This window comes from Cervus elaphus, chromosome 16, assembly GCF_910594005.1.
Source record: "Cervus elaphus chromosome 16, mCerEla1.1, whole genome shotgun sequence".
Lineage (NCBI taxonomy): Eukaryota > Metazoa > Chordata > Mammalia > Artiodactyla > Cervidae > Cervus > Cervus elaphus.
Window position 1 is genome coordinate 41,848,960 of NC_057830.1, and position 13,205 is coordinate 41,862,164.

General features: G+C 55.3%; 1 protein-coding gene across 3 annotated transcripts in view; it reads left to right on the forward strand.

Annotated features, from left to right (window-relative positions):
* PEBP4 (phosphatidylethanolamine binding protein 4) overlaps positions 1-13,205 on the forward strand; it is a 221,142-nt gene that overhangs the window by 206,555 nt on the left and 1,382 nt on the right. For all 3 annotated transcript variants that reach the window (XM_043927400.1, XM_043927401.1, XM_043927398.1), the window contains exon 6: positions 949-1,062. In XM_043927400.1, the coding sequence (XP_043783335.1) occupies positions 949-1,062 (114 nt within the window). The remainder of the gene's footprint in view (positions 1-948; positions 1,063-13,205) is intronic.

Genomic DNA, 13,205 nt, shown 5'->3' on the forward strand with positions numbered 1-13,205 from the left:
CCGAGAAGCAAGTGATTCTTGTCTAATTGATGATCAGGAGAGGGAGGTGCCATCATGTACCAATGCTCCATCCCACCAGCAGCATCCTTGCAAATACTCCATCTCCACCCACCCCTCAGAAGATTCTCTGTTCCTTGGAAAGAAAGATGAAGGGAGCAGAGGGGCGGGAAAAGAGGCACCACACTCTTGGAAGGAGGCCCAGCTGGAACAGTCTGCAGAAGTCCGACCCGCAAAACCCCTGGGGCCCTGCATAAACTTAGGGGAAGGATGAGAGATGTCCCCACTCCACATCTCCCCCTCAACAAAGAGTGCCTCCCGCACAAAGAGTAAAAGGAGGGGAGATGGGCACTCTCCTCCGGAAGAGCCTGAGTCAGCTCCCGGTGCCCCAAGCACCCAGATCCTACAGCTTCCATGATCAAACCTTTGAACCGAGTCCCACCCACCCCCGTAACCACTTCCAGATCCTCCGGATCCAGCCAAGAAATTGGCTTCTTTGGGGATTGAGTTCATAAGGAAATGCTGAGAAAATAAATAAAAATCCCCTGCCAAACACACTCGCAGAGGAAGATGGGGTTTCTCTTGAGGCAGGAAATCTATCAGGATAGACCAAAGCGGAAAAGGGACAACACCAACACCCACTGGTCCGGAAAGGCCCAAGAGTCCAGCCAGCACCCAAGACCTTCAACCTGCCCACACCTCCCCCTCCCCCCACCACCCCAAATAATGCGCTTCTTAAATGAAGTGACTGAAGACGAGATTCTGCCCAAGATAAAGCCTGGTGGTCTGCAGTATGTGGACACCCCCACCACCACAGCTGGGACCCCAGGAGGGTCAGCGAGGACCATGGAAAGGACCAAGACTGACCCTTTGCCCCCTGCCCAGAGCAGCCAGGAGCCCCTGTGTACTGGGGCACGTGGAGCCCACCCTCTCTCCTTTTTCTTCCCATAGCCTACCAGCCTCCCTCCCCACCAGCACACAGCGGCTTACATCGCTACCAGTTCTTTGTCTATCTTCAGGAAGGAAGGACCATCTCTCTCTCTCCCAAAGAAAACAAAACTCGAGGTAAGACCTTCCCATTCTTCAAAACTGGGGTGAATCCTGGGGTGGAAGTGAATGGTTTGAGTATTTGTGGGCAAGTTGGGGCCTTAACTCTATCCGTGAGCCTCAGAGTGTTAGTCGCTCAGTCATGTCTGACTCTTTGCAACTCCATGAACTACAACCTGCCAGTCTCCTCTGTCCATGGGATTCTCCAGGCAAGAATACTGGAGTGGGTTGCCATTCCCTTCTCCAGGGGCTCTTCCCGGCCCAGGGATCGAGCCCAGGTCTCCTGACTTGCAGGCAGGTTCTTTACCGTCTGAGCCCCCAGGGAAGTCCATGAACCTTGGAGACCAGAGTCAAGGGGTGTGGTGTCTCTTGAGAATAAACCGGGATGAGTGTCCTAAAAGAGATGTTGACATCAGACATGGTCTCCCCCAGAATCCATTTCCATCATCTCTGATGGAGGCTTTAGTTGGGTAGGTGGGTCTATAATGCAGGATCCCAAAGTGGGTAACTAGAGTCAAAGAAAGATGCATCTCCCCCAGTAGCTTCAAATGGCATGTGCGGGCAGCTACCCCACAGCACTTCTGCATATAATTATGCCCGGTAATTGAGTCTGATCTGGGCAAGAGGGCCCTGGAATGCCATCCTGCCGGTCTGTCTTCATCGGTCTTTAATTGCTCTGCTGTCTCAGTGGTGGGGCAGAGACATCCCTGGCCATGCCCCCTCTTTGGCTTCTCCGAGCAGCCCTCCCAGCACTCTCCAGAGGACCTGAAGCCCGCAGACCCCCAGGGGTTAGCCCAGCCTGCCTGGCCTTGGTCCTCCCACCACCAGGGCTGAGGCCCTGAAGGGGCTGCTGAGATGTGACATCACAGGCGACTCACCTGACCCTGTGAGGGCCACACCCCCTTTCTGAGCCTAAGATTTCTCTTCAGGAATGTGTGAAATAATGTGATCCCTGCACGCTGTATGGCTCACACCCCGTTTTCGGGAAGGGAAGAGAATGCCAACTTGGGAGGACAAAGGGCACAGCCCCCAGGCTGACAGAAGGGTGAGTGGGTGGGTGGGTGTCGTCAGCCATTTCCTCTCACCCAGTGATCCAACCCACTGGGAAGCCAGAGAAGGTATTGTCACAAGCCTCCTGCCTCGGGCCTCAGAGGAGAGGAGGGGCGTGTGGAGCCCTTCAGATGTGCCGAGCAGGGTCCGCCAATCACGGGCGGCTCCAGGCCGCCCTGGAAGTGGAGCTGGCACAACCTTTCCACCGGTGAACCTTCCCCGGGCGCCCCCAGCACCTCACCAATCTGTAAATCTGTTCAAACAGCTTTGCCAGAGACACAGTTTCAAGTTTGGATACAAAGAGAGAAAGGAAAGAAAAAATAAAGAAAAATGTTTCTTGCCCGGGCCAAGATGAGTTTCTCCAGTTCCTAGGTCCCTGTCTCACCATGAAGCCCCTCCCCCCGTCCCGGTACTGCGATTTTCCAGGGGGGCTGGAAACCAACACCTCAGCCTACAGCGTTTATGCGACATGGGAGTCGAATAAAGTAACACAGTGCCTTCGAGGTCCACGTTAAACACCAGGGTCTCGGGGCAGGTGCCTGGACAGGACAATGTTCAGACAGTCCCCTGAAGGGGCCTCCAGCGGACCAAGCGCTCTTCCAGGGTGAGAGAGGGATGGAGGCAGGAGGAGCATTAGGTGATGCCCAGAGGAGCTGCGAAAGGGGCAAAGGAGGAGGAGAGGTGCGCACCAGAGACCTTTGCCACCCCTTATACAGCTTGTCCTCCAGAGCCATCGGTGCCTTTCCTATGACAGCAGCAGCAGGCAATGAAACTGCAAGCCCATCGGGTCTGAAACTCATTATTCGTCCCCTTTGGATCTTTGCCAAAGCCACGGTTTTTGTGCACCCCCACCGACACCCCCCTTCCATCTCCATGAAAACTTTGGAACCCGACTTGCCACCGGGCAGAGTCTCTTTGGCTTCCATATGCTGTTCTGTTTGCTGCCAGCAGTGGAGACGGTAAAGTTATTCTGGCAGATGAAAGTTCCCAGGTTCCAGTCCCACCTTGTGATGTCTTCCACGTGCCCCGTGCTAAAGGCTTTGGAGGGAACACGATCCAGGTTACAGGGAAAGTTCCCTGCCCTCAAGGGGCTTACAATCTCCTTTGGAAACACTCAAATAACAATGCAGAGCAGCGTATAATTAAGCACTTAATTGTGTGTTTCTGGCTTGAAGGACAACCGGAGCTCCAGTGGACTTAGAAACAGTCCTGTCCCCTTCCAGGTTCCCTTTCCCTCCAGGACGACACACCTTCTTCATCTGGGAAGAGTGAAAAGTATTTTACTGCAGGGTGAGGAAACACTGATTTCTAGTCTCTACCTAGTGATTTGACTTCTCAGGAAGTCAGCTAATGTCTCTGGGCCTCGATTTCCTCATCTAGAAAACAAAGGGTTGGATCTTCAAATCCACAATGTCCTGAGGCCGCTTGGAGGAGGCCAAGTGTAGGCCGGCCCTGGAGAAGGAAGAGATTTGAATCCTTGAGTGAAGGGGAAAAGGGTGCTCTGGACTGGGGAAACCACAGAGGCAAAGCTTATTTTTTAAAGTCAGAAGGGCCTCCCTGGTGGTCCAGTGGTTGGGAATCCACTTGCCAGTGTGGACACGGGTTTGATCCCTGGTCCGGGAATATCCCACATACCGTGGAACAGCTAACCCGGGAGCCACAGCTACTGAAACCCGTGTGCCCTAGAGCAACAAGATGCTGGATCTTCTTGTACTCTGCAACAAGAGAAGCCGCCACAATGAGAAGCCTGAGCTCCCCACAACTCCCCACAGCTAGAGAAAAGCCCGAGCTGCAACGAAGACCCAGCACAGCCAAAAATAAATAAATAAAATTTTTTTTTTTAATATAAAAAGTGAGGAGGCCCCCTGTGATGGTGATGAAAGGAGAAAGTGGTCTCCAAAGCCCAGCACAGACATGACTTGGGTGGGGGCCATAGAGAACTGCTGGAGATTGCCCATGGGAAGAGTAACAGACAGAAGTCACTCTTCAGAGAAGACTGCGCCGGCGCGGTGGGCAGCACAGACTTGAATGAAAGGACAGGAGGCCACTGGGGGCCTAGAGGTGTGTGGCGTGGAGAAGCCCAGGGCTGACTGCAAAAGCAGAAGCCGCCTGTGTGCATTTCCCAAGGCCGGGCAGTCTCTGAAACATTTGTACAGTGCCGGGGGGGTCTCTGGGCACCCCAAGCTGGACCAGCCCTCAGGAGTCCAGGACAAGGGGCCTTGCCCATGAGCACAGGCCCTGGGGCTTACTTTGATCTAGTTTTCTTTCCATGGAGGGAGTTGAGGAGTCCCAGGGTATGTGTGCCATGGTCAACCCTGGTTAAGTGACCCCTGGATGAACAGACAGGAACAGCATCCAGAGGCTGGAGGGGAGGGGTCAGTATGCAAGAGCCCATGTAGAAGGGCATCCACAGGGGATGGTTAACTTGACTCAGTCCTTTGGGGTTGCCTCTCACGCTGGGACTTAGCTGTGAATGACAAGATTCAATGAGAAGAAAGCATGAGATTATTCTCCTTGAACTTATATGACTATTTTGGGGGTCAGGATTGGTGGAGGAGGTGGCATTGTTCAGGGTCAGGGGCCCCAACCCTCTCCAGGATTCCTCTTTGTCTTGTGACCCCAGGATGACATATGAGGGGTCAGCAGATGGGAAATCTCAACATCCAAATGCCTGCTGTCCAACCTTGGACAAGCCACCTCACCTCCCTGGGCCTCAGTATCTCCATTATCAAGACAAGGGATTGGTCTAGCTGGTCTACCCCTGAATGACCCTCAACAGATTTGCTGCTGGCTCACGGAACTCTCCCACCTGCCAGTTTCACCAGACAAATCTGGGCACGACTCGCCCCGCCAGTCCCATGGCTTCTGGACAGAGGCCTTTTATCAGATCCGGGGCCACCGGGGCCGCTGCTGGAAGAGGATCCAGGCCCACCTCGCTTCTAGTGTGTGAAGTCCTGCCTTTCCACAGCTCCCTCCTCCACGTGCCACTGTCCACATCATGATTCAGCAGTGCCTTCTGAGTCCACGCAGGCGACGCCCAGTGTCCAGAGTGTTCGAGGCCCCATTCTGGGTGCTGTGGGTACAGGAGTACACCCCTGCTGCTGCAGATGTGTGGAGTCGCCCGGCGAACCTCTGCAGACACTAGGAGCTCACAGAGAGGGCAACGGTCACATCGCTTGATCATGTTGTTGTTCTTGTTCTTGTTCTTGTTGTTCATTCGCTGAGTCACGTCCGACACTTTCACGACCCCATAGACACAGCCCGCCAGGCTCCTCCATCCCCGGGGTTCTCCAGGCAAGACTACTGGAGTGGGTTGCCATTTGACCACACCCTAAATGGAAGAGAACGCTGAGGTTGATAGAGCCTGAACTGGTGCCCTCTGACAAGGGCTGACCCAGTTTCACTGACATTTGTCCCAAAGGCCACACTTCACCTTCTCAGATTTGGAACTGGCGTTATCTTGGGTCTATAAGACACAGGACTTGCCCCTTGGCCTCCCAGTCTAACTCCCCTCCCCCAGGTCTAATCTTCATCCCCCCCCTCCCCATCTTCCTCACCCAAAGCCTAGATTCCGGTCTCTGGGCTCATCTGGGTTTCATGATGGTTTCTCTGCACATGGTCCTCATGGCAGCCTTGGATTTGGCCCTGGACTTCCAGGTACTAGAGGAACCAACCGAATGCTTTGAGGGGCCTTGTCTGCAGACGGCCCACATTCGATACCTTGTTTCACACCCTCTTGGACCACAGGCTGCCAGAGCACCCATTAACCCCCGCTTCTTCACTCATGTCCACCTGCCCACCAGCTCACCTAGCAATGGATTTGCCTCTGCATGCCAATCTGGGCAGAACATCTCCCCCCACAGCAGGACCACATTTAAACCAGGACACCAGTCCACGGCGCCTCTCAAAGTCCCCCAAGGGCCTGCCTTCCCTCAGTCAGTGAGAAGGCCACCCCTGTCAGTGCCACCCCTGCTATCTCCTGCTCCTATTGCACGCTCACGTGCTCACAAAACACCTAGTTGTATGTCCTCAGTCACCTGCTTTTCTCTCTTCTGCATTTTTTACATTTTCCTCTTGCCGGCTCCCACTTCCACCACTCCTGAGAGCCCCTTGGACTGCAAAGATCAAACAAGTCAATAATAAAGGAAATCAACCTGAATATTAATTGGAAGGACTGTTGCTGAAGCTCCAATACTTGGGGCCACCTGATGCAAAGAGTTGATTCATTGGGGAAAAAAAAAAAAAAAACCCGATGCCAGGAAAGATCGAAGGCAAAAGGAGAAGGGGGCAACTGAGGATGAGATGATTGGATGGCATCACCAAGTCAATGGGCATGAATTTGAGCAAACTCCAGAAGACAGTGGAGAACAGGGAAGTCTGGTGTGCTGCAGGCCATGGGGTCACAAAGAGTCAGACACGACTGAGCAACTGGACAGTAACAACTCCCACTACAAGACTCTCTAGTCTCTTCCTTGAAGAAAGAGCTCAGGTCTGTCTTACGTTCCCTTTTTGCCGCCTGTCCCTGGGTGCAGCCCTCTGTGGACTTTGAATCAATGAGTGTGTTTGCTCAGGAGACACACCCACGGATAACCATTCACACACACACACACACACACACACACACACACAGGGATCTGCACATTCTCACACCCCCACGCTCACAAACACACCTCACGTTCAACTTCCTTTAACACCTGCTAAGACAGCCGCTTCTGTGAGCGCTGTGCCCACAAATGACCATCTCAGTGTCCACACCCACCCTGTCCCCGCCGCTCTGTCAGCCTGCCATGCCCCTCCCCCACCACCCAACCATGTGGGGTGGGCAACACAGTGACCACCATGCCCCCGACCAACCCCAGGGCAGAGGAGGAAATCAGGGCCCAGAATGGTGAGTGGCTCGCATGACTAAGAGTCTGCAGTTCACAGCAAGATCATTTTCTTCTGCTTTCTGGGCCAAGAGTCTTGGCAACAGTTCACCCACATTCCGTCTCCCCCGACCCAGACCACCAGACTTCTGGGCCCTGGTGTGGGGTCTGAGAGGGAGCAAAGCCATCCATTGCCCTGGGTGTCCTTGGTGATGCCCCCACACAACCCTCCTCTGGAGGAAGGCTGCGACCCGGCACCACGTGGAGACTTCAGCTCTAGGAGCTGTGGTCTATGCCGGGTCACCCCTCAGGCACCTTGCCCAGGGGTGCCACAAGCCGGCCTCACACGCCTCGGGGTGAGCCGGGGAATTCCCCTCTGCCACAGCTGGCTCCTCGAGCCTCTCCAAGGCCACGCATGGGCCCAGAACCATGCCATGGCACCAGGGGGACTGACAGGCCATGCCAGGCTGGGTCTGCCTGACCACGGGAGCCCGGGGCACCTGCAGGGAGACCTCCCCTTGCAGAACAGGGTGGGAGGAGCAGAGGAGGGTCCCTGGGCTCCAGACCAGACAGCCAGAATCTTGCCCCCCAGCAGCACAGGCGGCTGAATGGAGCCGCCTCTGGGCGAGCCACCCACCCACAGGGGTCAGAGAGGAGGGACGGGCAGAGACTTGCCACACCGTGGCGTTGAAGTCTTGCCTGTGGCATCTGAAGGCCCGTGGAGCTCTGTGGGTGAGTGAGGTAAGGGCGCTGTGGGGAAATGTTTGAAAGCCCAGGGCCAAGGGCACAAAGGCAACGTCCGCAGTGGGCAGCATCCATGGTGAGGGCCCAATGCTGGCAGGGGATCCACCAGGCCCGGTGGCAGCGAGAGGAGACCCAGTGCAAGCCAAGCAGCAGCGAAGGGCGTGCTGCCTGGGGAGCAGCCCAAACGCAGAGACAGACACAGACGCACACAACCCACTGCAAAACAGCCCTCCCCGCCCCCCATGACCTCCCATGGTGGTTCACCTGGCCAGGCCCCAGGAGCCCGGGGGCCCAGCCCCTGAGTCACTGTGTGGGCTTGTGTCAGGCAGCCCTCTTCTGCCTCCAAAGGGCCCTACCCACCTGGCAGAGCGGGTAGGACTGGGGGCCTGGCAGCGGCCCAGGTGAGGCCATGCTGGGCAACTCTCAGACAGGCGCCCTGGCTCGGAACCGCCTGCCACCGCCACAGGCCCCAGGCACCCTCTTCCAGAACACACCCCAGTCAAGCCCAGCGTCAGCCGTCCCAAGCTGTACTGAACAGATCATCCGGAAACCGCAGATAATCCCCAACTTTCACCCAGAACTCCAGTCAGCCATCCATCACCATAGTGCCCCTGTAATTGATAACTGGGGGCTCAGTGGACAGTTTGGAGTCTCCCCTCTTCTCAGTCCCTTACCCACACCTACCCCCCACCCCCAAATGCACAATGGAGGGAGGAGCCCGGTGATCCACTTACTGGATAATTAGGAATTGCACTTTCGCTCGCCAACTCTCAGGGGTTCTCCTCTCCCCCTTGGAAAAGTTCCCTGACATCCCCACCCTCTCACTCCCGCAAAAGTCACAGCAGTCCCCTCTGCCCTGAGCCTCTCAAGTCAGCAGGATCAGCTACTCAGCAAATATTCTCTAGGAGTAATTGGATGTGATGGAACGAGGGCTTTTCAGCTCCCGAGTGGAAGTCTCTGGATGTCATTTAACGGCACAAAAAAATAAAAGGCTCAGGCCTCCCGCCCACCACCGCCAGGACATCATTAATCTCATCAGAAAGGCATCAGCGCTCCCCTCACGGTAGCCAGCCCCACGCAGAGCCAGACAAATTACAGACCTAAGCTGGGCACTCAGTGGGACGCTTATTAGGCTGGTGTTCAATTTTTGTCTTTCCTTCAGGGCCACTGTCCCCTGACAGGAAAGCACTTGTGTCCCTGAGCAGAGGGAGGGCAGCCGGAGGCTGGGGAATAGGGTGGCTGCCTCAGTTAGACACAGCTCACCAGCCTGGGGTGACGGGGCGTCTCTGAGCCAGGCACCACGAGGCCACGAGTCCCAGCAGAGGCTGGGGGGGGCCCATGCCAAGGTTTAGAGCCCTGTCCCTTTCCCCAGCCAACCTGAATGGGGCGCTCCCTCCCAGAGAGAGGGGGACACCTGAGGGTCCACTGAGACCCAAATGGCGAGGCAGGTGGGAGCAAGGACACAGAGGAGCGCCGATCCTGCTGTAGGGAAGTCTGAAGAGCGAGTCTGGCGGAGAGACTCCGGGCCCGCTGGGGGGATAGACACGCGTCTCCTGGGGCTGCACACTATGCAGTGGAGAGGCCATCCCACGAAGGCCTAGCTTGTTACTAGTCCAGTGGGTTTTTGTTTGTTAGTTTTTGTTTCATTTTTTAAAGCAGTTTCTTTTCTTTCTTTTAAATTTTGGCTGTGCTGAGTCTTCCTGCCACATGTGGGCTTTCTCTGCTTGTGGCACCTGGGCTCAGAAGTTGTGGCATGGGCTTAGTTGCCCCTCCGCACACGGGATCCTCGTTCCCCGACCAGGGATGGCACCTGAGACCCCCTGCGTTGGAAGGTGGATTCCTAACTTCTGGGCCAACAGGAAAGGCCCTAATACAGGGTTGATCATCCTATATCATAAAGTTGTCAAGGGCAGCAGTGCGGCCTGGATCAAGTAACCCTCCACCACTCCTGGCAGCCCCCAGAAGCAGCTGTCAGTGTTGGGGGGGCCTGGATCCCAGGGTCTGAGATTCCCTTCAGCTCAGAGCTTCTGAATTGCAGCCCAGGTGCTGTCTGCCCTGTTCTCCCAAACCCTGGTGGGTGGGTGTTTCTGAACTAGTGTAGCATCACTTTCTCAGTCTCTTGCATGAGTGCTCACTCAGTCGTGTCCAGCTCTTTGTGACCCCATGTATCACAGCCCACCGGGCTCCTCTGTCCATGGGATTTCCCAGGCAAGAAAACTGGAGTGGGTTGCCATTTTCTTCTCCAGGGGTTCTTCCCAACCCAGGGATCAAACCCAGGTCTCCTGCATTGGCAGGCAGATGCTTTACTACTGAACCACCTGCCTCTTAAACCCTGACAGACTAGATGGTGGCGGGGGTGGGGGAGTGTCCATTCCATGTGATGAACCACTCCCAAGCAGTGGTAAGCCAGCCCCACAGATCTGGAAAGCTGGGGGTGAAGAGATGGACTGTCAAAACCTCCCTCAGGGCCATTCCTGAACATTCCAGTCTTGCCATCCCGAAGACTCAAATTCATAGGATGAGTCTCTGAAGCTTGGAGCTTGTCTCCCGTTTGTTGAAGACAAGGGTCACTCACCCCCTCCCAGTGTTTGGTAGAGAGGCTCAGAACACCCTCTCCCCATGGCTTTAGATGAGATGACCTAGCTCTCCCCGCTCCCCACCTCCCAGCCCAGGTCTGGAACATCTCTAAGGTCTGTTACATCTCTAAGGTCTGTTACTGTTGAGTTGGTAAGTCGATAAAGTTGTGTCCGACTCTTTCTGAACCCGTCAGGCTCCTCTGTCCATGGAATACTCCAGACAAGAATACTGGAGTGGATTGCTATTCCCTTCTTCAAGGGATCTTCCCAACCCAGGGATCAAACCAGGGTCTCCTGCATCGGCAGGCAGATTCTTTACCACTGAGCCAGCAGGGAAGCCCAACATTTAACATATCTCATCGCACCACCCAATGAGTGAGCAAACGGCCTGTGTGTGTGGTTTTGCTGGATGAGAACAGCTGCCCCCTAGGGTTGTGCAAGGAACACCCTGCACATCCTCGGCCACAGCCCCGTCCTGAGGAGACCAGGAACCCCTGTGTTCCAGCCGTTGGTTCAGGAGCCGCCCTCCTCCCATCTCCCTGCAGCCGGAGGCCTCGTGCCACAGAGACCTGAGAAGTGCAGTGGCCAGTCCTGTCGGCTCCCCAGGCACAGCTGGTCCAGGGTGGGTCTGGGCACAAGGGGCGTGGCCTGAGCAAGCCAGCTGCCCGCCCCTCCCTGCAGGGCAGCCCTCCAGAGCTACTACCACGCAGGATGGGGCTTTCCTCCGGCGTGGCGACCACAGAAGCCACAGCCTCCCAGCTCCTCACACAGCCCAGAGGGCCTGACTCACCCCTCTTCCTTCTAGAACTTGCACAGGGTCAGTTCCTCTCGCCTTCTGTGGCAGGAAACGGAGGTGTAAGGAGTCATGGCCAAGCCAGGGGAGGAGGCCGCCAGGGCTAGCAGCCGGGCACTGGGTGCCTCTGCCGAGGGATGCGGCTGGTTTGAGAAGCTGCCCAAGAAACCCGAAACCCCAGGGATGTCGGCAATGGGACCTGGAAGGCGCACCCCCGCCCCAAGCTCCATCAAGAGAGCAGACTGCTGGGAGAGCTGAGCAAGGCCTCCCTGGGTGCAAGGGGATTTCTTTCTGCCAACTTGCCCTGATCTTGTGACGAGTTTCAATTCCTTCCCTGCCACAGGTTTCCTTCCTCCGTGCTCTGTGGGGAAGGTCCCCTTGCCTCCGTGCCAGCCACACACCAGTTCACCCATGACCCTTTCCCTGGCGCTGGCACACACATACACACACGTGCAAGCTTGCATGCACACGTACATGCACACACACCCCTTCCCAGGGCCGTGATACTACAGTTCTTTTCCAGCCAGCCCAGCTCCCTGGGAGCAGAGGCCACAGACAGGCGAGCACCTGCTCTCTCCTCACTCCCTCCCTCCCATCCTAGTGGAAAGCATCCCCCCACCACCCCCCCCAACCCCCATCAGTGGGGTCTTCATCTCAGGCCACTGCCCCCCCCCCAAGAGAAGTCCTGAAACACCTGTTTTCTAGCCCTCAAAGGCCCAATTTGAATGCACACAGAGCCAGATAAGACTTGAGGGAACCTGTGGTGGCCCTTTTCCTGAAGTGTGTGTGTTAGTTACTCAGTCATGTCCAAGTCTTTGCAAACCTCTGTCCATGGGATTCTCCAGGCAAGAATACTGGAGTGGGTTGCCATTCCCTTCTCCAAGGGATCTTCCTGACCCAGGGATTAAATCCAGGTCTCCTGCATCGGCACACGGATTCTTCACCATCTAAGCCACCAGGGAAGTCCTCCTTTCCCCCATCCATTCCCCTAAAAGCCTTTTCACCAATCTGGTCCTATGACCCCATCATTCCATCTGTGCTTTGAGAATAAAAACAGTTTTCTCCCCTTGTGGGGTTTCCTTAGTAGCTCAGTCAGTAAAGACTCCACCTGCAATGTAGGAGACCCCGGTTTGATTCCTGCGTCAGGCAGAACCGCTGGAGAAGTGATAGGCTACCCACTCCAGTTTTCTTGAGCTTCCCTTGTGGCTCAGCTGGCAAAGAATCCTCCTGCAATGCGGGAGACCTGGGTTCGATCCCTGGGTTGGGAAGATCCCCTGGAGAAGGGAAAGGCTACCCACTCCAGTATTCTGGCCTGGAGAATCCCAGTGTTCTGTGTTGCAGAGAGTCAGATAGGCTGAGCGACTTTCACCTTCACTTTTCTTCCCTTGAGAGGATTAAGTGAGTATGCGTGGAGTTCCTGGAATCGAGCCCAGCACACAGGAAGCACTGTGTTGTCTTGTTGTTATTTTTTTATTATTTTTTACTTGGCTTCCCCAGGTCTTAGTTTCAACATGTGGGATCTTAGTTTCCTGACCAGGGATGGAACCCAGGTCCCCGGCATTGAGAGCGCCAAGTCTTAGCTACGGGACCATCATGGAAGTCCCCATGTTATTGGTATTATTTCCAAATCATTGTTTTATTTGGATTAAAAATTGTCCTCTCCTTGAGAACATCTTTGAAATGCCAACAGCTGGTGGAGGGCAGGCGGCAGAGAGAGGGGACTTGCTTTCTTCATTGCTGAAAATGGAGGTGGATGCAGTCGAAGGGCCACAGGTGGGTGAAGGGGCTGCTCAGGGAGGAAGGCTAGGCTGCCAGCCCCCCACCTCATCCTCCTGGTGTGTTAAAGGTCTCCACTGGTTCAGGCTGGATCAGCCACTGTCTAGCCCTGCTCCAGGCAGGGTCTACCCGCAATAATTCCTCTAGCCGGGAAAGGCTGCTAGATTGGGGGCAGTCGGCGGGGGAGAAGGTGGGGTGGGGATAAATAAATATTAGGTAGGCCAGAAAAGTTCGTTCAGGTTTTCTGTATGAGTGTATGAAAAAAACAGATTGAACTTTTCGGGCAACCCAATAAATACATTAAATAGGTAAGTAAATGTGTGCTCAGTCACGTCCAACTCTCTGCAACGATATGGA